At 43.9% G+C, this 23,121-nt stretch overlaps 1 protein-coding gene across 2 annotated transcripts in view; it reads left to right on the top strand.

Moving 5' to 3' along the window:
* The window catches only part of OTUD5 (OTU deubiquitinase 5), a 426,591-nt gene extending 404,402 nt beyond the window's left edge, over positions 1-22,189 (top strand). For both annotated transcript variants that reach the window (XM_069209506.1, XM_069209505.1), the window contains exons 8-9: positions 15,432-15,545; positions 21,471-22,189. In XM_069209506.1, the coding sequence (XP_069065607.1) occupies positions 15,432-15,545; positions 21,471-21,592 (236 nt within the window). In that variant the 3' untranslated portion in view covers positions 21,593-22,189. The remainder of the gene's footprint in view (positions 1-15,431; positions 15,546-21,470) is intronic.
* Positions 22,190-23,121: the final 932 nt, after the last annotated feature.

The following is a 23,121-nucleotide window of genomic DNA, read 5'->3' as shown; positions in this document are numbered from 1 at the left end:
TGACATACTAACATGGGTGAGCTTATCCTATGTTGTAAGGAAATGCCTCCTTGGCATGGTTACCCCCTGACTTTTTGCCTTTGCTGATGCCAAGTTATGATTTGAAAGTGTGCTGGGACCCTGCTAACCAGGCCCCAGCACCAGTGTTCTTTCCCTAAAACTGTACCTTTGTCTCCACAATTGGCACTACCCTGGCACCCAGGTAAGTCCCTTGTAACTGATACCCCTGGTACCAAGGGCCCTGAGGACAGGGAAGGTCTCTAAGGGCTGCAGCATGTCTTATGCCACCCTGGGGACCCCTCACTCAGCACACACACACACTGCTTGCCAGCTTGTGTGTGCTGGTGGGGAGAAAATGACTAAGTCGACATGGCACTCCCCTCAGAGTGCCATGTCAACCTCACACTGCCTATGGCATAGATAAGTCACCCCTCTAGCAGGCCTTCCAGCCCTAAGGCTGGGTGCACTATACCACAGGTGAGGGCATAGGTGCATGAGCACTATGCCCCTACAGTGTCTAAGCAAAACCTTAGACATTGTAAGTGCAGGGTAGCCATAAGAGTATATGGTCTGGGAGTCTGTCATACACGAACTCCACAGCACCATAATGGCTACACTGAAAACTGGGAAGTTTGGTATCAAACTTCTCAGCACAATAAATGCACACTGATGCCAGTGTGCACTTTATTGTACAAATACACCCAGAGGTCATCTTTGAGATGCCCCCTGAAAACATAACCGACTTTCAGTGTGGGCTGACTAGTTTTTGCCAGCCTGCCACACACCAGACATGTTGCTGGCCACATGGGGAGAGTGCCTTTGTCACTCTGTGGCCAGGAACAAAGCCTGTACTGGGTGGAGGTGCTTCTCACCTCCCCCTGCAGGAACTGTAAAACCTGGCGGTGAGCCTCAAAGGCTCACCCCCTTTGTTACAGCGCCACAGGGCATCCCAGCTAGTGGAGGTGCCCGCCCCTCCGGCCACTGCCCCCACTTTTGGCGGCAAGGCTAGAGGAGATAATGAGAAAAACTAGGAGGAGTCACCCCCCGGTCAGGACAGCCCCTAAGTTGTCCTGAGCTGAGGTGACTCTTACTTTTAGAAATCCTCCATCTTGCAGATGGAGGATTCCCCCAATAGGATTAGGGATGTGCCCCCCTCCCCACAGGGAGGAAGCACAAAGAGGGTGTAGCCACCCTCAGGGGCAGTAGCTACTGCCCTCCCAGAGCTAAACACACCCCTAAATTGAGTATTTAGGGGGCCCCAGAACCGAGGAAGATAGATTCCTGCAACCTAAAGAAGGACTGCTGACCTGAAGCCCTGCAGTGAAGATGGAGATGACAACTGATTTGGCCCCAGCCCCACCGGCCTGTCTCTCTACTTCGAAAAAAACTGCAACAGCGACGCATCCAACAGGGTCCAGCTACCTCTGAAGCCTCAGAGGACTACCCTGCATCCTAAAGGACCAAGGACAGCGGCCCTGTTCAACAAACCTGCAACTTTGCAACAAAGAAGCAACTTTTACAGACCACACGTTTCCCGCTGGAAGTGTGAGATTTTCCACTCTGCACCTGACGCCCCCGGCTCGACCTCTGGAAAACTAACACTACAGGGAGGACTCCCCGACGACTGCAAGCCCGTGAGTAGCCAGAGTTGACCCCCCCCCCAGCCCCCACAGCAACACCTGCAGAGGAAATCCAGAGGCTCCCCCTGACCGCGACTGCCTGCTTCAAGGAACCAGACGCCTGGAAACCACACTGCACCCGCAACCCCCAGGACCTGAAGGACCCGAACTCCAGTACAGGAGCGACCCTCTGCCTAGCCCAGGTGGTGGCTACCCCTAGGAGCCACCCCTGTGCCTGCCTGCATCATTGAAGAGACCCCCGGGTCTCCCCTTTGATTCCTATTGAAAACCCAAAGCCTGTTTGCACTCTGCACCCGGCCGCCCCTGTGCCGCTGAGGGTGTACTTTCTGTGCCTGCTTGTGTCTCCCCCCCCCCCCCCCCCCTCCCCCAGTGCCCTACAAACCCCCCTGGTCTGCCCTCTGAAGTCGCGGGTACTTACCTGCTGGCAGACTGGAAACGGGCACCCCTATTTCCATTGAAGCCTATGTGTTTTAGGCACCACTTTGACCTCTGCACCTGACCGGCCCTGAGCTGCTGGTGTGCTAACTTTGGGGTTGCCTTGAACCCCCAACGGTGGGCTATCTTGGACCCAACTTTGAACCCTGTAAGTGTTTTACTTACCTATGAACCTAACAAATACTTACCTCCCCCAGGAACTGTTGATTTTTGCACTGTGTCCACTTTTAAAGTAGCTTATTGCCATTTTTGTCAAAACTGTACATGCTATTGTGATTATTCAAAGTTCCCAGAATACCTGAGTGAAATACCTTTCATTTAAAGTATTGTTTGTAAATCTTGAACCTGTGGTTCTTAAAACAAACTAAGAAAATATATTTTTCTGTATGAAAACCTATTGGCCTGGAATTGTCTTTGAGTGTGTGTTCCTCATTTATTGCCTGTGTGTGTACAACAAATGCTTAACACTACCCTCTGATAAGCCTTCTGCTCGACCACAAAATAGAGCATTAGAATTACCTCTTTTTGCCACTATCTTACCTCTAAGGGGAACCATTGGACTCTGCACACTATTTCTTACTTTGAAATAGTATATACAGAGCCAACATCCTACATATGTTTCATAATTTATGGTTTTATTTATCTGTAGTTCCTTTCACAGGTTTTGATGGTGGTGAGTATATTACTCGCCTTAATTAGGATTGTCTGGTCTTTTTCTGTTCTAGACGGGTTTCCTCATACTCAGACGTTTTTTGAAGGTCTCGGTTTGCAGTCCCTCCTCCGGGTTACTATGGCTTTGGTATCTGATTCTAAAGTAAGGAATGTGCAGCTAGATATCTCTATCAGATGAACAAGTTACTTACCTCTGGTAACACATTATCTGGTAGAAACAGGATCTAGCCGCAGATTCCTTAATGACCCATCCTCCCTGCTCTGCAAACTGAGTCCCTTTTGGTCTAATATTTCATAATGGAAAATTACAACTTGAATTAAAAATTTGGTGATTTGACCCAGGGGTGTCTTTTTTTTTTTTTTTTTTTTTTTTTTTTTTTCTAGTACACTGTTTCGAAAGGCAGTTTCTCCATATTGTGAGCGTGGAAAATAGCCATAAAAGAAACTGATATTGGTGAGGGTTTATGTAGACTCCACTGACATTGCATCCGGTGGACGTCGATAGAGTCGCGCGACACCTTTTTCCGATGCGCGGACATGCTATGGGGAAAAAAGTTTCTGGATCCAGGCTCGTGCCTGGGGAAAATTCTAAAGTAAAATCTGCAGCTAGATCCTGTCTCCACCAGATAATGCTACCGAAGGTAAGTAACTTGTTCTTTAATACTATAGGTTGATCCCTTTTTTCCTGTCTGCAAATGAAGCATTTGTTGTTGACAAGGTCTTTGGAGTATCAGGCTGCTGAAGAGTTAATGTCTAACATCCTTACATCTTCCCGATAGACTGACGTTTGCCAGGTAAACCAAAAGTTCAGTTTACCACAGGCATGCCACCGAACTCTACTCTCATGAGATATGTCAGCCAAATGGTTCATAAAGTTATTTTTCTTCCTACGCTTTTTGATCCCACCTCTGATGCTGGGGTTTTCTTTAGCTTTCTACTTCATTCTAATGCATGTGGAAATCAGGGAGAATCTAGCACAGAGGGAAAAGTTACTTAACTTGTCATTTTAGTTCTCTGCAATACCTATTTCACTAAATTTTTAAACATAACATCTGCCTCCTGATGTTACCTAGAGCACACCAGGAAGAGGATTTTTAATGTCACAGTCCTTTGCTCTGCATGAGGGAATAATCAGTGGTAGTTGTCCAGTGGTATGTATTTGCATAGTCTATTAGAGATGTAATTTTGCTTTTGTTTTAAGAGACTATGGTGTGGTTTTTAGTCAAATATGCAATGGCAGCTTATTGATGACTGAATACATATTTCTAAAGGAAATCCATTTAGGAAAATGTTGCTTCTGATCACCAGTCATCGAGGTGGGAGTCCCACAGTATTTTTTTAATACAGCAGTAGCTGAACTACCTTAGGCCCTAATGGCAATGGACAGTCACTGTCATAGCCAATCTGTTTTTTTTTTTTTTTTTTTTTTTTTAAATAAAAGAACCAAACTTGAGCTACAATCAATCAGGTGACTGCACCCTCTAGAACAAACACTCCCAACAGAGGCTGATTCCTTCAGAATTTCTACCGCACATCGTGTGAAGGGAGTCTCTGAGCTCTGCTCAAACTCTACTCTTTCTCAGTGAACTGACCAGATTACTTCTCAGAATCTACAGATTTAGATTGGACATTGTCCCAACTAACCAAGAAATGACTTTTCAGAACCTGTGGGAAGAAAAGTCTTCATATTGATGACTCACACAAGAAGTGATTATACTGCCTCCATCCAGAACACAAGGTGAGAGAATGTAAAATCTACTGCACCTTTTCACACAAAACTTAAGTTTAGAGAAGGCAGACTCTTACTATCACTGCTAAATGAAAACGCAAGAGTGCCCCTCTTCTGATGAGTGCCTCTTCACAGGCCTCTCACTTCCTTAAAAGACCTAAATCCAACGCTAAACCTGCCTCAGAACTACCTGAAAAGGTTCTAAAAAAAATAAATCTGAACATACATCAACTGGGCACAAAAAGAGCCATGAAGGTCTACCATCATCTTCAAAAGAGCAGCCAAAGGCCTCAGAAAAGGTTCACTCTGAGCCTTCTACTCAATCTGTGAAGAAAGTACCTCCAAAACGTGCTTCACAATCCTTACCGTCGACAACTAAGATGAAGAAACTCCTATTAGAAACTGTTAAAATAACCTTGTTGACGAGAGCACTGTTGACTATACATTTGCCGACAACTGCATCTATGATAACGGCGACAACCATGTCGACCTTCACCACAGCAGTTTCCACAATGATTACTTCATCGCCCTCATCGACGTCGAAAATCTCTGCTAAAATATGCAGAACATTGACGATGAGTGTCTCATCTATGAGGCACTCATCGACGTTGGTCCCGTCGTCTAAGACCGCACCATTAACACCATCAAGGACAAGACCACTGCTGATACCATCGCCAGTGCATGGACTGCATCCTTATCGAAGAGGAAGTCATCAACTGAAAAACAAGAACAAAAAAAGAAAAAACAAATTCCTTCTATTATCTCTAATTCCACAAAAGAAAAAATCCACATCCATGATATTAACAAGCCATACCTCCCCAAGTAAGGTGTTGCCATATCCTCCTTAACACCTCTTGGACGACGATGAGGATTCTTACGACGTGGGTCCTTATGGTGGGGCTAGCAGTCCATCTCAGCTTCACGTTAAATGTCAGGACTTAGATGACGAAGAGGATCAATATCAAGATGAATACTACTCTGAGAGATCAAGCAAAGCCTTTTCAACCTGAATATCTTGAACAGGATCCCTCTGTAGTAATGCCGGTGTCTTTGGTGACAAATCTGCAAAAAAAATGTTGCAGGATTATTATTGAAGGTTCCTCCCGCCACTCTACTCCTGCAACCCTATCACGCAACCTTCAAGGCTGGAAAGACTACTTCAAACCACTGTCTTGCTTCCATCAAGGGTTATGGACAGACCAATTACACTGGTACTGGAAGTGACAACTCCCTTAGCCCAGCCTGCACAAGATAATCCTCAGCCTACAGATGAGGGAAGAGAGGAGGGAGAGATACTTGATAATACATCACAGCCTAATGAGTGGAACAACTATTTAATACCCACTCTATCCCCACCTCCTACCTGAAGATTCTAAAGTGGAGGCTAAAAAGATACTCCAAGGAGGAGAACAGATGGCAACAGAAATAGACTGTGCCATCGGCATTTTATTAATGGGATTTAGACAACTGGCAGGGGTTGCAGTTTTATGCAGACAGGGATGGTGAAAATCTACCTTCTTCTGGCCAGAGATACAGCGCAAGATACTAGATATGTCATACAACTGTGAATCCCTCTTCGGTAAACACTTTGATGAAGCTTTACAGTCCATCAAGGCAGACAGATACAGCAAAATTTCTGGGCATGTTACAATATAGAAACCAGCCCTTTCGAGGACTTGAAGGGAGAGGAACATACTCATTTCGTGGAGGCAACTGACCTACAGAGAGCAATTTCAGTTAGGTCAGGCATCCTATCTCCCACAATATGGGCAACAGCAGTACACATTACCACCCGCAGCAGCATACAAGCACCACACAAGTGGAAAGCTTTCTGCCCGTGGCAGGGTAGCAGGTAGAAAGCAATGACCACACAATGGTACCGGCTACCCTCCCCTAACTTATAACCAAAATCGGAGGCTGCATTGCAAACAACTTCCTACAATGGTCGGAGATAACATTGGACAAGTGGGTTCTAAATGTAGTATCCAGGACACACCCTGGAGTTCCTCCAGAAGCCTCCAAACACCCCTTCATCAGGACCACCACGTTTAACGCAACTCCTCAAGGAGGGATCCAGCATAGTTTAAAAAAAAAAAAAAAAAAAAACGGTTTAGAGGTTGTTCTACCACTTCAGAAAGGCTGGGGGTTCTACTCCTGTTTCTTCCTAGTGAAGAAGTCAATGGGACATTGGCATCCCATTCTAGATGTGTGAGCTTTAAACATGTTTTTAAAGAAACAAACATTTTGTATGGTAACATTTCAAGATATACTAATACTACACTTCTTAACCCCTTCGCTGCCAGGCCTTTTCCCCCTCCTGTGCCAGGCCTTTTTTTGCCTATTTGGGGCAGTTCGCGCTTAGGCCCTCATAACTTTTTGTCCACATAAGCTAACCAAGCCAAATTTGCGTCCTTTTTTTCCAACATCCTAGGGATTCTAGAGGTACCCAGACTTTGTGGGTTCCCTTGAAGGAGGCCAAGAAATTGTCCAAAATACAGTGAAAATTTCGTTTTTTTCAAGCAAATTGGAAAAAGTGGCTGCAGAAGAAGGCTTGTGGATTTCCCCCTGAAAATGGCATCAACAAAGGGTTTGCAGTGCTAAACTCAGCAGCTTCCTAGCTTTCAGGAACAGGCAGACTTGAATCAGAAAACCCAATTTTTCAACACAATTTTGGCATTTTACTGGGGCACACCCCATTTTTGAATTTTTTTGTGCTTTCAGCCTCCTTCCAGTCAGTGACCGGAATGGGCATGAAACCAATGCTGGATCCCAGAAACCTAACCATTTCTGAAAAGTAGACAAAATTCTGAATTCAGCAAGGGGTCATTTGTGTAGATCCTACAAGGGTTTCCTACAGAAAATAACAGCTGAAAAAGAAAAATATTGAAATTGAGGTGAAAAAAACATCAATTTTTCTCTGCGTTTTACTCTGTAACTTTTCCCTGCAATGTCAGATTATGGAAAGCAATATACTGTTACGTCTGCTGGACTCCTCTGGTTGCGGGGATATATAGGGCTTGTAGGTTCATCAAGAACCCGAGGAACCCAGAGCCAATAAATGAGCTGCACCCTGCAGTGCGTTTTCATTCTATACCGGGTATACAGCAATTCATTTGCTGAAATATAAAGAGTAAAAAATTGCTATCAAGAAAACCTTTGCATTTCCAAAAAGGGCACAAGATAAGGTGCTGAGGAGCAGTGGTTATTTGCACATCTCTGAATTCCGGGGTGACCATACTAGCATGTGAATTATAGGGAATTTCTCAAATAGATGTCTTTTTTACACACTCTCCTATATTTGGAAGGAAAAAATGTAGAGAAAGACAAGGGGCAATAGCACTTGTTTTGCTAATCTATGTTCCCCCAAGTCTCCCGATAAAAATGATACCTCACTTGTGTGGGTAGGCCTAGCGCCCGCGACAGGAAACGCCCCAAAACGCAACGTGGACACATCCCATTTTTTTAAAGAAAACAGAGGTGTTTTTTGCGAAGTGTCTACCTGTAGATTTTGGCCTCTAGCTCAGCCGGCACCTAGGGAAACCTACCAAACCTGTGCATTTCTGAAAACTAGAGACCTAGGGGAATCCAAGGAGGGGTGACTTGCGGGGCTCGGACCAAGTTCTGTTACCCAGAATCCTTTGCAAACCTCAAAATTTGGCTAAAAAAACACATGTTCCTCACATTTCTGTGGCAGAAAGTTCTGGAATCTGAGAGGAGCCACAAATTTCCTTCCACTCAGCGTTCCCCCAAGTCTCCCGATAAAAATGATACCTCACTTGCGTGGGTAGGCCTAGCGCCCGCGACAGGAAACACCCCAAAGCGCAACGTGGACACATCCAAAATTTTGGAAGAAAACAGAGGTGTTTTTTGCGAAGTGCCTACCTGTAGATTTTGGCCTCTAGCTCAGCCGGCACCTAGGGAAACCTACCAAACCTGTGCATTTCTGAAAACTAGAGACCTAGGGGAATCCAAGATGGGGTGACTTGCGGGGCTCGGACCAGGTTCTGTTACCCAGAATCCTTTGCAAACCTCAAAATTTGGCTTAAAAAAAAACACATGTTCCTCACATTTCTGTGGCAGAAAGTTCTGGAATCTGAGAGGAGCCACAAATTTCCTTCCACCCAGCATTCCCCGAAGTCTCTCGATAAAAATGGTACCTCACTTCTGTGGGTAGGCCTAGCGCCCACGAAAGGAAATGGCCCAAAACACAACGTGGACAGAACATATTTTTTCACAGAAAACAGAGGTGTTTTTTGCAAAGTGCCTACCTGTGGAGTTTGGCCTCTAGCTCAGCCGGCCCCGGGAGGGGGGGGCAGAAATGCCCTAAAATAAATTTGAGCCCCCCCTGCCCCTGCCCGGGAACAACCCCTGCCTACGGGGTCGCTCCCCCTGCATGACATTGGCGCCAAAAAACAAATCCCAGGTGCCTAGTGGTTTCTGCCCTCTTGGGGGAAGATTGACCTAAAATCGGCCAATCTGCCCCCAAGGGGGGCAGAAATGGCCTAAATACAATTTGCCCCCCAGGGGAGCGACCCTTGCCTGATGGGTCGGTCCCCATCTCGAAAAAAACAAACAAACAAAAAAACACAACAAAAAAATTTGCCCTGGTGCCCTGAGGGTTCTGCCCCCTCCCCCGGGGGCAGTTCGGCCTAATAATAGGCCGAACTGCCCCAAGGGGGGGCAGAAATGGCCTAAAATAAATTTGCCCCCACCCCACACCCGGGAGCGACCCTTGCCTATGGGGTCGCTCCCCCTGCGTGACATTGGCGCCAAAAAACAAATCCCAGGTGCCTAGTGGTTTCTGTCCCCTTGGGGGCAGATTGAACTAAAATCGGCCAATCTGCCCCAAGGGGGGCAGAAATGGCCTAAATACAATTTGCCCCCCAGGGGAGCGAGCCTTGCCTGATGGGTCGCTCCCCATCTCGAAAAAAACAAAGAAACAAAAAAAAAACACAAAAAAAAAATTTGCCCTGGCGCCTAGAGGGTTCTGCCCCCCCCCCCCCCCCGGGGGGCAGTTCGGCCTAATAATAGGCCGAACTGCCCCCAGGGGGGCAGAAATGGCCTAAAATAAATTGCCCTCCCCCCCCAGGGAGCGACCCTTGCCTAAGGGGTCACTCCCTTTGCGTGAAATTCACGCAAAGAAAAAACTCCCTGGTGTCTAGTGGTTTCTACCCCCCTTGGGGGCAGATTGGCCTCATCAAAATAGGCCAATCTGCCCCGAAGGGGGGCAGAAATGGCCAAAATATTATTTTGCCCCAAGGGGAGCGACCCTTGCCTAAGGGGTCGCTCCCCACCAAAAAAAAAAGAAATGAAACATAAAAAAAAATAAAAAAATGGTCCCTGGTGCCTAGAGGTTTCTGCCCCCAGGGGGGGCAGAAAAGGCCTTCTCAAAAAAATGCCCCCCCTGGGAGCGACCCTTGCCCAAGGGGTCGCTCCCTTTTGTCAGTTTCAATAAAAAATAAAAAATCCCTGGTGTCTAGTGGGGTTTCAAAAGCCGGATTGCAAGCAATCCGGCTTTTGAAACCCTCGGAGGGACTTCAAAGGGAAGGAAATACTTTTCCTTCCCTTTGAAGCCCCTCCGGGCCTCCCAAGTGATTGAAAAAGAAATGCTTTTGCATTTCTTTTTCAATCGCGCTGGAAGCAGAGCTTCCAGCTCGACTAGGGAGGCCCCTGTGACAAATCAGCGCGCGCTCGCGTGCTGACGTCACAGGGGGTGTGTGGGGGGGGTCGGGGGTGGAAGGGGAAGGTCTTCCCCTTCCATCCCGACTTGGGGGGGGGGGGGGGGTGCACGGGGGGCGCGCTAGCGCGCCCCCAAGTTCCCCTGTGCCATGGACGAGATGATCTCGTCCAAGGCACAGGGGAACTGTAGCCTTGGACGAGATCATCTCGTCCAAGGCACAGAACCGGTTAAACGCTGGAGATAACATGACATCTCTAGATCTCCGGGATGCATATTTCCATGTCCTAATACATTGACATAATCGCTAAGTTCTCTGCTTCCAGGTAATCGGTACTCCTCTACAATTCAAGGTCCTGCCATTTGGGCTAAAATCAGCTCCCAGAATATTTACTAAGATGCTGGTCCCTGTGGCAGCTCCACCTAGGTAGCTAAGAATTGAAGTTTTTCCATACTTAGATGATTGGCTCATAAAGGCCTCTACGCACTGTCAAGCAGTAGCAGACACGTCAATCTGCCTCTCGTTCTTTGAAAATCTGGGCGTCACAATCGACTATCAGAAATCACATTTCCATCCCACAATAAGACTGGCATTTGTGGGAGAGGTTCTGGATAAGGTACAAAACAAAGCAGTTCCTTCTCAGGAAAGGCAGCTAAAAATGTCAGATGGCTCACAAACTCTTTACAAAAAGGTGCATTTCAGTAGGGACCTAAATGTCACTCATGGGAATGGTTTCCTCACTCATTCCTCTTTTCCAGAATTGCCACCTACATATGCGTCCACTTCAAGAATAGCTAGACAAACAGTGGCTCCAAGTGCGCAGCTCCTTCGAGGATCGCATTCATATAACTTCAGAAATGAAAACGGCCATGTCTTGGTGGTGGACAATACATTCAAATCTGCCTAAAGGGCTCTCATATCTGCATCATATTCCCAATTTCATCATAACTACAGATGCTTCCTTCGATGGTTGGGGTGCCCACCTTCAGGATTTGCAGATCAGCGGCAACTGAAGTCCAGCAGAAAGGAAGCTTAACATCAACCAACTAGAACGAAGGGCTATCGAACTAGCACTCTGAGCTTCTTTAACCAAGATACAGAAGTCAACAGTCCTCATACGAACTGACAACACCATCTATCTCAAACAGGGAGGAATGAGATCAGTAGCCCATTCACAGGCACAGCGCATTTCCAAGTGGGCTCTACAAAAATATAATTTCTCTAAAAGCAGAACATGTTCCTGGAGCGTCCTACCTCCTAGCAGACTCATTAAGCAGAATGATAATTCTGTATCACGAATGTGAACTAGACCAGAAAGTTATTAACAAAATCTTCCATAGATTGGGCATGCCAAACTTAGATCTTTTTGCCATGAAGGAAAACAGGAAATGCCCATTTATACAAGCTGGCATCCTCAAAAGATTGTGGGGGAATGCATTTTTGATGAGATGGTCAGGAATTAATGCCTATGCTTTTCCCCCGATCCTGTTGATCCCCAGGGTGCTCGGCAAGATGAAAACAGAAAAATGCTCTCTACTCCTCGGAGCCCCCAGATGGCCCAGACAGTTCTGGTTCACAGAACAATTTCTGTGGTCAGAACAAGCACATGTTCAACTTAGATGCCAGCCTTACTGACCATGAGCCAGGGTCAAGTCAGAAATCCGGACCGATCATCTCTACACTTGCTGGCCTGGTTCCTGAATTCAATAAATTCTCCAAATTAGAAATTCCGTCAGAATGTAAAGCGATACTAGCAAAATCGAGGGCGGATACCACCTAGAAGTTTAAATGGAAACGCTTCTGCATGTGGTGCGTAAATTAAAAAATCCACCCTCTCGCATCACCGCTGGAACAGATACTCCCTTATTTGCTCCACCTGGCTAAATTCAGACTTTCTCATTAATCTTAAGAATGCATGTGGCAGCAACTTCCAGGTTCAGACGTTCTCAGGGTGTGCCGCCTTTATTGTCTACCTGAATTGTGAAACAATTTCTCAAGGGTCTCTTTAGAGCATTCCCTCCTTTTCGAAAGCCTCCCCCATTGTGGTACCTAAATGTAGTATTAGGAAAGCTCATAAAACCACCATTTGAGCCCATTGACAAATCCCAGTTAAAGTACCTTACATGGAAAACATCACTTTTACAAGCTCTCATGTCAGCCAAGAGAGTAAGTGACATTCAGGCCTTTGTCATCAAAGACCTTTTTCTTCAATGCACCTCAGTGTTATACTTCAAACAAATCCTAAGTATACCGAAAGTCCTCAGACTTCCATCTCAGTGAGCCAGTATCTTTCATCGATTCACATGCAATCCACCCACCTTCCCCTTAGAGGCTCCCCTCAAACATGAATAATTCACATTTGTACTAGAAAATCTGAGGAATCTGGCTCTGTTGGGAGAGTTCTAGAGGGTGCTATTGCCTGATTGTAGTTTTTTGGTTCTTTAAAAAAAGAACATAAATGGGCTATTGAAGTGACTGTCTATTGCCATTAGAGCCTAAGGTAGTTCACCTACTGCTATATTAAGATACCGTAGGACTCCCACCTCGATGACTGGATGATTTAAGCATGTGAATCTGTGAAAGATACCAATACTGAAGAGCCATAGTTACAGGTAAGTACCAATTTTATTCTTTGATCCATGTTTCTTATTTAATGCTTTGTCATATGAAAAATATAACAAGCATTGACCTAACCAGCAGGCCCTGCCTGTGACTTCAGGACAGAGGTTATTGTTTTCATCAAACCGTATTTCTCACCAAAATAGCTTGGCATGAAGGCTGCCAAGCCTGCACACATGCATGTGACTGTTTTGAAATGATTTAAGAACCATTCTAAAGCGACTGCCACCAGATACAGTAGTGGGCAGAGCTCAAGGTGTTAAGGATGGATAAGCAGAGAGGGGTTCCAGCTTGTTTAAATAGAGGGGGCTGAAAACTGGGATGTAGGTAGAAGGAGAGAAAGAGGGGTGGAGGTAAAATAGTCATTATTGCATTGCAAGACCGTGATGCCTGAAGTGAAAGGATAAAACATATCCACTCAAGACATAACGAGACCAAAATGTGTTTTGGTAGGGACAGACACTAAAATCGCAGTCGAATTAGCGGTACAGAACTGAGCTTAAGCAGAAAGCTATTGAATCATAAGTAGGGACTGAAATCTCACTTTATATTGGATACAGTACATCGGTTGCTACCAGACAGCTAAAGCTGTTGCTATGTAATACCTAAACAATAAACAATACTTCAGGTATCCACTCTTGAACCTTATGTATACTAGTAATGGAATACAAAAAGAACACTCATGATAAACAACTATGTGTACAAATAAGCAACCTCTCCTTCCTTATGCTGATAATAGAATAATGGGCAGTCTGATTTGAGAATTCTTGTAGTCTTAAGCCAACTGCCTAACATTGTGTGCAATCCCAGCTGACCTAATTTTAACACTGTAGGAATTCTACTGCGGGATGGATGCTTAATGGCTGCTCCTGTTTTCAGTCTGGTGACATTTGTTCTGCACCGTAAAAGTTTCATTGATTATCACAAATGTTAGAATAATTATTCAGTATTGAAACTTCTGTGGATTCACATGCTTGAATCAATATGCAGGCGGTACAAAAAGCTAGCTAATCTTTAGTGACTTAAAATGATCACTTAGTTAGCCTACCCACATCATCAGAAAAGATCCACATTTCAGCCACATGAGAACCAACACCTCTCTTCTCAAGGGCCATCATACTTCAGGTTTGCTACCTCATGTCATGCAGAGTTTTCCTAATCTTTGCTCAGTTTCTCTTCAGAAAGGCATTTTTTCAGCATTTTGACTGAAGAAAAGACTGCCTCACCTCTAGGAAAAACTTTCCTGACAGGAATTACGATAAACTCTTTGGATGTTGTGGGATTCTAAGGATACACTCTGAAGATCCCTACAAGAACCCCAGAAGTGCAAGATTTGGTGCACCTTCTCTGCCTAGACATGTAAGGATAGAATAGGTAGGCTGCTTCTATGCCTTCAGAATATCAGACATTTTGGCCCTCATGAGTTCGGCAGGCGGTGGAGGCCGCCTGCCAAATTCAAACTGCTGAGAGGCCACCTGTGCGGTCCAAACACTGTCAGACCTATTTGGAGTTCACCGCAGGGCCGGCGGGCGAAGACAGCATTTCTGCCCGCCAGCCCTGCGGTGGACAGGGCCTTAACATTGCAGCCGGCTCGTAATCAAGCCTGTGGCGGTGCGGCGGGTGCAGCCCATAATTTGGGTAGTGGAATGCGCGACGCGTCTGTGCATGGCGGACCCTGCACTGCCCAAGCCAAGAGCAGGGGCCCCCAAAGCTGACATTCCACCAGCCTTTCCATGGCAGTGGAACCGTGAAAAATGAAGGTTGGTAAATGTCATAGCTCTAAAAACAATGTTGCAAAATAGTCGGAACTGGCAGTATGACTTATTGGGGATACTGTGCTGGTAGCTTTAGCAGTGAAGTCGGATGGTAGAAGGGAGGACACATTGGGAGGACCTATAGATCTGTTTAGGAAGATGAAGCTGCTGCAATGATTGACTGCCTTTTGGATTGCCTGGTCAATAAATGGCTTTCCTTTCATTTAACCTACTGTGCATGTAGGTTGCTTCTTACAAGTCTGTAAGATACTGTATTATATAGTATGTACAGGGCTGTCTGCTGGAGGGTGGGAGGTGTTTTGTTACATTGTTATTGTTGAGGTGTGGCATACGCTCTGGTTCATTACAAGGTGCTCATCAGTGTAATCACAAGGGAATTCTAATGTGAATATCCAGTCTTTTGATGGACTCAGTTGATACCAGTAATCCTACATGGTTTGTACTGATATATCTGGAAAACCTGATAAAGAGCAGCTTTGGAAGGAAAGCGGTTGAGAAAGTTGATGGACAAGGCAGAGCTCAGAAGGGTTAATTGAGTACTGGGACAACGAGATGAACAAGTATAATTAAACTGCCTTCCCTCTACAGTTGGCCTGTTGGGTGAGTTGTAGCCTGTTCCCAATGCAATGCCCTGGGAATCAACATTTCCAGAAAAGTTAACTGACTCTTGTTAAAAGTACATTACCCTACCAGAACAGTGTTGCACTCTGTAAATTATATTATCAGTGGTACTCGTTTTGTAATTGACTATTGCCTCAAAGCATATCCCTAAATTAGCCAGTTGACTTACTTTGCAGCCCTTCTATACTTCATACAGAGCTGTTGCAGGATGTTTTAATTGTGCTTATGTATTGAAGTGTCCCCTTTCTACTGTTGTTGCTAGGTACAAGTAGCCAGTCATCAACAGGTGGTGACAGAGCAACCTCGCCTTTAGTGTCATTGTACCCTGCGCTGGAGTGCCGGGCAATCATGCAACAGATGTCACCCACTGCCTTTGGTAAGTGCGCTTCTCAGTCCCTGCCCCACTGATCTATCAGACTCCAAAACTCCAGGAGGATTCTGGTCATGTTCCACAAAATGTAAGCTTGCGCTAGCTTAATTTCCTGAAAGGGATCACTGATAAATGTATAACCAGAGGCAAGAGCTGCAGGAAATACTGCTTTAGATATTCTTTTGGCATTCATGGCTGGTTGAATATAGTTCTGTGACATGTTTCATGGAACATGTTCAGTAGACCTGCAAGTTTGTCACGTCCTGTCAATAATTCTGGTAGTGTTGCGTAACTTAAAATACCATAGCTCTACTCTCATTAACTATTTTTTCTTTTCTTTAAGATTAGCACGGAATACATGCTGTCCTCTCGATCATGTATTATTTTTGAAGCAGGAGCACTTGTCCGAATTAGCAACACGTTTTTAGGGTTGAGCCTGCGCTAGCATGCGCTTGGCATTGCGAGGCTTGCTGTTTTCCGTCCAGTTTGTGGACTACGTTTGATCTTTTATGCATCCCGATCTCGCTTGGCAGAAGTCGAGCGCTCTGCATGACATCGACCCTGTTACATGGTTAATTGCACTTTTGCCGATGGGTTTCACTACGAGTGAACTATAGCAGCGCAATCGTGCTCTTTTTTTCCATTTAATGTGGCAATAAAAGTCCTGTTGGGAGTTTACAAGTGCGAATAGCTCTAACTCGGAGAAATGCGAGACCCGTTGCATTGCAAATGCTTGTTCTATTTTTGTTTTCACCTTTAAAGCGTTCATGTTGTGGTTCAGCCATATTGTGATTCTGCATTTCTCTGCTTAAAATTTATATATTTTCCCTTTCACTAGCCATGCTAGAATTCTGTGTGTTTATAGGTTTTTTTTATGACTCCTGACCATACTCTGGAGGTATAGGGCATTTAGAATCTATTTGAGCAGGAATATTGGAATACTGCCATTCAATTTGAGCTGCATTTTATCTCCTCGCTCCTGCGATGGTTATAGGATTAATAAGCCTGGCTAAAATATCGTCCTCTCTCATTTTGTTTTCTGGTAATAAAGTGAGTGTCTGCGGAATTTCTTCATTAGCTGTCTGGTTAAAAATAAGAAAGCAGTTCCACCAGTTGTTACACCCTGATTCATTTTTCAGCTTAGTCATATTTGGTTGAACCATAGTTGAATATGAGCGTCAAATTCTCACTGGATGGTGGCTAGGTTTGTATTCTACAAATTCCACATGAATCAAGATGTCTTAGGCCACATCTATACTGTGCAGTGCCAGATGTTATCCAAATGAGGCATTATGATGTTTATCCAGAGGATGCACCTTTGTCGAAGAAGGCATTCTAGAAGTGTGGAAGAAGACTGTAGCAGTACATCCCCACTGAGATCGAAATTATGCCCCATGGAGCCTACAGCAGATCAGTTTTATGCTCCAATGGAAAAGTTACTAAAACCGAAGCATTTTATTTTTTATTTCACTTAGTTTGCTTTCATTTCGTTACAACTTTCAGTGTATTTTGCCTTATTATTGTTGGCTCTAATTCTCCTGCACTACGTGGTCCCTCAATCTCTGGCAGAAATAAAGCGCCATCTTTAAACATAACACTTGAGGATTCTTCTGGCTGATTGCTTCACTGAAGCTTAAGTGCACCGCAGTTCTCCAAATGCAATTACATTGAAATGACCCTTCTAAGAAGCAGAGTAGGTGATTTGGTCCCCATCATCCAGATCCACTTGATTATTTATTAACCTTACAAAAACCCAGTCCTCCTGCAGCATCCCAGAACATAGTCCAAGATAGCATTTTACATTTTTCAGTCTGTCCTTGAGACTATTAGGCTGTCTTCAAAGCCTCAAGTTTTCCATCAAATAAAACATAAAAATACTCAAAGGGGATTTTTGTCAGTCTTTGTGCTAACATTTTTATTCTACCTACTAAGGCAAAAACATGTAGCTGTTTGTCAGCCCACTTCATCCATTGGGTGCCTTCTACTGTGTGACTATTTTTCTCGATCATGTGTGCGTCAGCTTGAAAAGGAGTGTGCTTTAGTGTCGGGGCTAGTACACATTATTTGCTGGCTTGCTTCTATATTTTTATATTAACAGGTTTTTAGTGCATAGATCCTATGCTTGATTGCATAAACTGCAGGCTTGTCAAACCAGACCTGTTTGCTTTGCCAGTGCACACTGAAAATTATTGCAAAGAAAACATGCCTGTAAAAGACCACACTTCTCCATGGGTTCTTCATTATTAGTCATAAACACGTATGGGACCCGAAGGGACTTTTTTTTCAGGTGTATGTATGCTTTAGAGGGAAAAAAGGTATTTACAAAAACGATATTAGCCAATTTAGGGCTATTTACTTTTAATAAAAGAAACCAATTTGAATAGGTCACTAAAAATAATGTTGCAACTAGAAAACTAATTTCTAAACTTTTTTAAAACTAGGGAACATTATAGCCTAATATGCTGTAAGTCTGAACAAGCATTTGCAATGCCATGGGTCTCACATTTTGAGTTAGTTATTATTGTTGTAAATTCCTAACTGGACTTTTCTTGCCACACGAGCTGAAAATAAAAAGTAAAACAGTTGACATAAGCGTGCCGATTCAAAGCGCCACAGTGGCCATGAGCGTGACCGCGAAGGAGACACAGAAAAGGAAAAAAGATTGCTCACTGCCAGTGTTATTGGCAAAAGTGCAATTATCTATGTTACAGGGTCGATGGCCAAGGCGGTAACAAAACCACCCCACGGAGGGACAAACGTAAAGCATTTACCAATGATAACAAAGAATTTTTGAAAGACAAACCCATGAACGAGTGATCTTAATGGGCGTGCAGTGGGCGTAGTTAAAAGCCCAGATACATACCAGCATTTCGGAAAAGCAGCGCTTTGGCGCCTCTATGCTCTACCTAAAAACTGATGCTGCTCCTTTAAGAAAAAGTATATGGTCATTATCCCATCACTCTCTGTAGATGGCAGTTGAGCCATTCTTTTCTTTTTTCTGGCACCTGAGTGAACCGTGGAGAGCTGAGCTCGATCTCTTTATGGTTTTTCCTTTTGGACATCTTTGCAAGCAGTTGAAAAACACCTACACTCAGTATCTTTAGAGACCAACAGCGCATTTATTCTGTTTTCTGACAGAAAAAATAATTTTTCCTTCGCAAAATGCTATTCTGTTTTGTGAAGTGTCCCATATGAGGAAGAACGAATGACCAAACATTCTGTATGGTTTCTTCCTTATTCACACCGTCCTGACTTCTGTGAATTTTGTCACACCCTGACCAGGAGAAATTTAAACCGAGATTTCAGAGATTAAGAGGACTGACACAGGTGTAAAGGAGTATCTTGATGACCTTGCTGTAGTGCTCTCTGCTGCCACTTCGTCCACTGTTTACTGTGAAACTCTGGGGGAGTAGATACAGGGAAAGACAACCAATCAATTTAAAGAGCCATTACTTCGAATGTAGGGTATGTCATTACTTGGTTGCCTTTGAGAGCTGGCTCGATGTCGAAGAGGGGTAGGTTGAGGAAGGAAGGCAATGTTAAGGTCTGTATCACTTGTGAAGAGGCATTCAGTATGAACAAATTTCCCTCCTAGCAGATCACTCCATTTATGGTTCAGCAACAGAAAGAGGATGGCACCTTTACATCTGTCTCTGAATACTCCAAGATCTACTGTCCTACCAGAGATGTATTTCCAGCTGTGACTCTTCTGTCTCAGCTCAGCCACCTGAACATGAAGCTTCTCCTCTACTTCATCTCCCGAATCTCTTGCGCCTCTGCTAGACTCTACCACCTACCATGACACATATACCGCCCCAGCTGTACCACAGCCACCTGTTGACGTACCTTTAACACATGTAAAGAGCCTGAGATCTTCAAGAGGCAGATCCAGAACTCTCAGAAGGTATTCTAGGAGTCCTTTTCGTCAGTCATTCATCACTACGTCATTATTCTATATCCCTTCACTGTAAATCTACCCATCTCTCCGGAACCTCAAGGCAATCATTGATATATCCTTGAAATGTTGAAGGTCTCCTGACTGCACCTTCAGATGTTCTTCCTCACTTCAGTTCAACAGTATTCTGACCCTTTCGGAATCTTCATCTTAAAAGGTTTTCACCCATATTACATTAATACATTCATTGAAATTCTGGTAAAACATTCTGCCAAGCCATACAGCTTGTTCGAGAACTTGCACCACCATAGAGCAAATTGCCTCCTGCTTGTGCTAGTTCCAGGACTTCTTGAACCTGCAATGGAATTATTTCTAACTCCAGCATTCACAAAATATGCTCAAGCATAATTGCACGAAAAATACAATCTGCTTTAATAGGACCCTCTCTTCTTGATCTGACCTACCTCCATCATAGTGGCTGCTGCAAGAGAAAGTGCAATCCTTCCTCGCCATTTTAAACAATCTCCTGAAAAAGAAAATAGGATGGTTGATGTAGTTGCAGCAACGCCGATCAGATTGTCTGTGACAGCGACCTTGATGACTTTGACAAATGGTGGCATTATTGTCATAATGCCAGCTTCTGTCCTTCCGACTGCAAGAACGTCTGTGCAGATGGTCTTGGCGGTGAATGCGCCAGTTGGTGGTAAGAGTGATAGCAGTGATACCTTTTCATTTTTCACCATTCCTGTCCTTAAATTGTTCTTGAGAGAACTAGCCACGTTGCCAGTAGTTGTTGGGTTGCCCTATGATGCTTATCTGCTCTTCTTTTATCATTGGTGCTCGGGCACTCAGTATGCCTCTGAGATGAATCCTTCCCTGTCAATAAATATTATTTCTTTTTACATTTTGTAGCAACATTTACACTTTGACAGAGAAGGATCACCACATAGACCTTATGTGGTAGCAAAGCAGCTGTCACCTTCTCCCCTGAGGGGCGTTTGACAAAGATATTTTGAATTGAAAAACTCCGGGGGGGAAAGCTGATTTTTCTTTTTTTCTAAATTCTAGAAAGTTTTAAATTCTAGAAAGAGTCTAAAGAAGTTGAGTCAAAACCAGAACGTATCACTTTCTGTGAGTTTTCTACAGAAAAATGAGTAAACACACCCACAGTGTTCTCAGGATCCAGTCACGAACCAGAAAAAAGAACTGACTCTGTATGACAACTGCCAGTACAAGACCATTCAGCATTGCAAGAACTCTATAGCCATAAAGGGACTGAATGCATTTTCAACTCTGCTAATGTAAACCAATCAAGGCTGTTTTCTTCCTCATTGCTATTGCTGTCAGAGCAGGGTTTAGCATAGAAAGTTCCCCTTCTCAAGTTTACAGATTGTGCAATTCAGAAGACCTTACCTATATAGGTTTCCAGAAAGTGATCGACATAGTCAAAAAGGGAGAAATATTTTAAAGTGTTCCTTAGTGTTGAAAACATTTTGTGTTGAAGGAAAGCTCTGGGGTCCCCAAATGCAGCAGTGGTTTTTCTATGAACTTAAAGTAACCATTTCTTCTCCAATATTAGTATCTTCCATAGACCGACACATGCCTGTTCCATACATCCCTCTTGTCACAGGTTGCACTGGTCTTGCAAATACTTCTACAAAATACTGTTACGATGGAACCTGGACTACGTTATTCATTTATATGTTGTAAGGATAATTTGAGGTTTTATCCTCAAAACATGAAGACGCCTAAAATGTTCACTTTATTGGAATCCTCATGCATACAATGGGTAGTATTGCAAAAAAGAGCATAGAAGCTCGTGAAATTCACCTGTGATGGAGAATCATTGTTAAAGGTTGGTATGCAGAGTTCAATCTAGCTTCCTTTACTTTTTATGCTGATAATTAGTCTGTATGGCGTTGCATTCGGTTCGAGTGTGCATTCCTACAAATTCTTCCCTCACTTCTTAAACCTTTTCATCTTGCCAGGTTTAAATTTAATTTATTTCTGATGAAGTGTTTTTCGTGTCCTCGTAGGTTTGAATGATTGGGATGATGATGAGATCTTGGCCTCAGTGTTGGCTGCATCGCAACAGGAATATCTGGAGACTGTGAAGAAGGGCACCATGCGCAGAGAATCCCCACCAGACACAAGTTGATAGCAAGCACCAGGAATAAATGAAGACAAGCTAATTTACCCCTGAAAGGCTCCCCCCATTCCTTTCGACCCTGCATTTATCATGATCACCTGTTGATTTCACCCCCTTTCTCTCAGTAACAATAACACTTGCCTCTGATTTACCTTCGCTAGCCAACAGTGGACTTATTTAGGTGCATGTTTGAGAGACGGAAAGCAAGAATAATGTCATTTGCTTAAACTTATTATTGAATCTTTAATATATATATTATTTAGAGGGGCTGGGGGAGTTTTAATCACTGTTTCTGAGTTGAAGCAGCGCCCTGCGTCAGAATAAGCAACAAAACAAAAACTATGGGGCCAACAAAAACGGAGCAAGCATATTTTCCTTTTGGAATGGTGGGATTGTTGCCTTTTTAATGTAGAAGAAAGATGTGCACAAAGGAACCCACCGGTCTCCTCTTTTGCTCCTTTACCCATGTCTCTAATGTAAATTTATTTCTCCAACTCCTGTTGTCTGATTTTTCTTGTTATTTTTCCCATTTCTTATCAAAAGGGCATGTCCTAGATATCTTTTTATTTCTTATTAAAAAAAATCTACAAAATTGTATAAAACAAACACGTTAATAGATTTCTTGATTATTTTTTTATTTCCTTAATATGCATAATGAAGTGTTTTTATTAAGTTTGGATGAAATTCTTAGAAGTGCTTAAATAATGAGATTGCAACTGTACATTTCATCTTGTTTGAGTTGAGCTTTTGCAGCTTTCAAGACGTTTTTCTCCTGCCTTTATTTAAATTTCATGTATGCTCGATTTTGCAAATCAGTTATATGAATAATTCTTACATCCCTTATAGGCTGCTGATATTCCAATTTAAGACTTTCTGATTTTACAAGTGTTCTGGCTTTAATGAGTGTGATCCAATCGCTGATAGTTTGATATGTAATCTGCCCACTCCCACATTAACGTTTGTTACCAACATTTGTGTTGCACACGTCTGCAACTTCAGTGGCGTTATGGCGCCTCCAGATTTACAGCACACTGCACATATTTTTCAATAACTGGAGCCATGGTTGTGTAGCATTATTGTGTTTGGTGACGATTGGTAATTGCATTGTATTGCTTAATGACGCCTCCTTTTTAGCTCTTTATAGTGGTTTGTGTGGTTGAAGGTGCTGCAAGTTCTTAAAGTGTGATCTGAGTGGTTTATATATTTATTGAGACAAATCTAAGATGCTGTTTCTGATGGATACAACTACCTGTGGATTCCTCACCTCATGAATACTCCCATGGCGCCAGCATTCTACGGAAATCTTCTTACTAGTCTCTGCACGTCGACGAGGACGTCACTGTCTCGCACGCGACGCCGTCTGACGTCATACAGGCAATAAGAGGTCCTCGACGACGTGCGGACGTCAGTTCCCTTTTTTCCGTGCATTCGAAACGGTTATCTTCGAGGGAGCAACTGTTACTCTTGCGGTTACAGTGTATATCTTGCTGCGTACTCTTTCTCTGTGGAAATAATGTCGCAGAGAAAGTCTGGATTTA

This window comes from Pleurodeles waltl, chromosome 10 (genome assembly GCF_031143425.1).
Source record: "Pleurodeles waltl isolate 20211129_DDA chromosome 10, aPleWal1.hap1.20221129, whole genome shotgun sequence".
Classification (NCBI taxonomy): Eukaryota; Metazoa; Chordata; class Amphibia; order Caudata; family Salamandridae; genus Pleurodeles; species Pleurodeles waltl.
The sequence above is the reverse complement of the archived record's forward strand: the minus strand, read 5'-3'. Positions and strand labels throughout refer to the sequence as shown.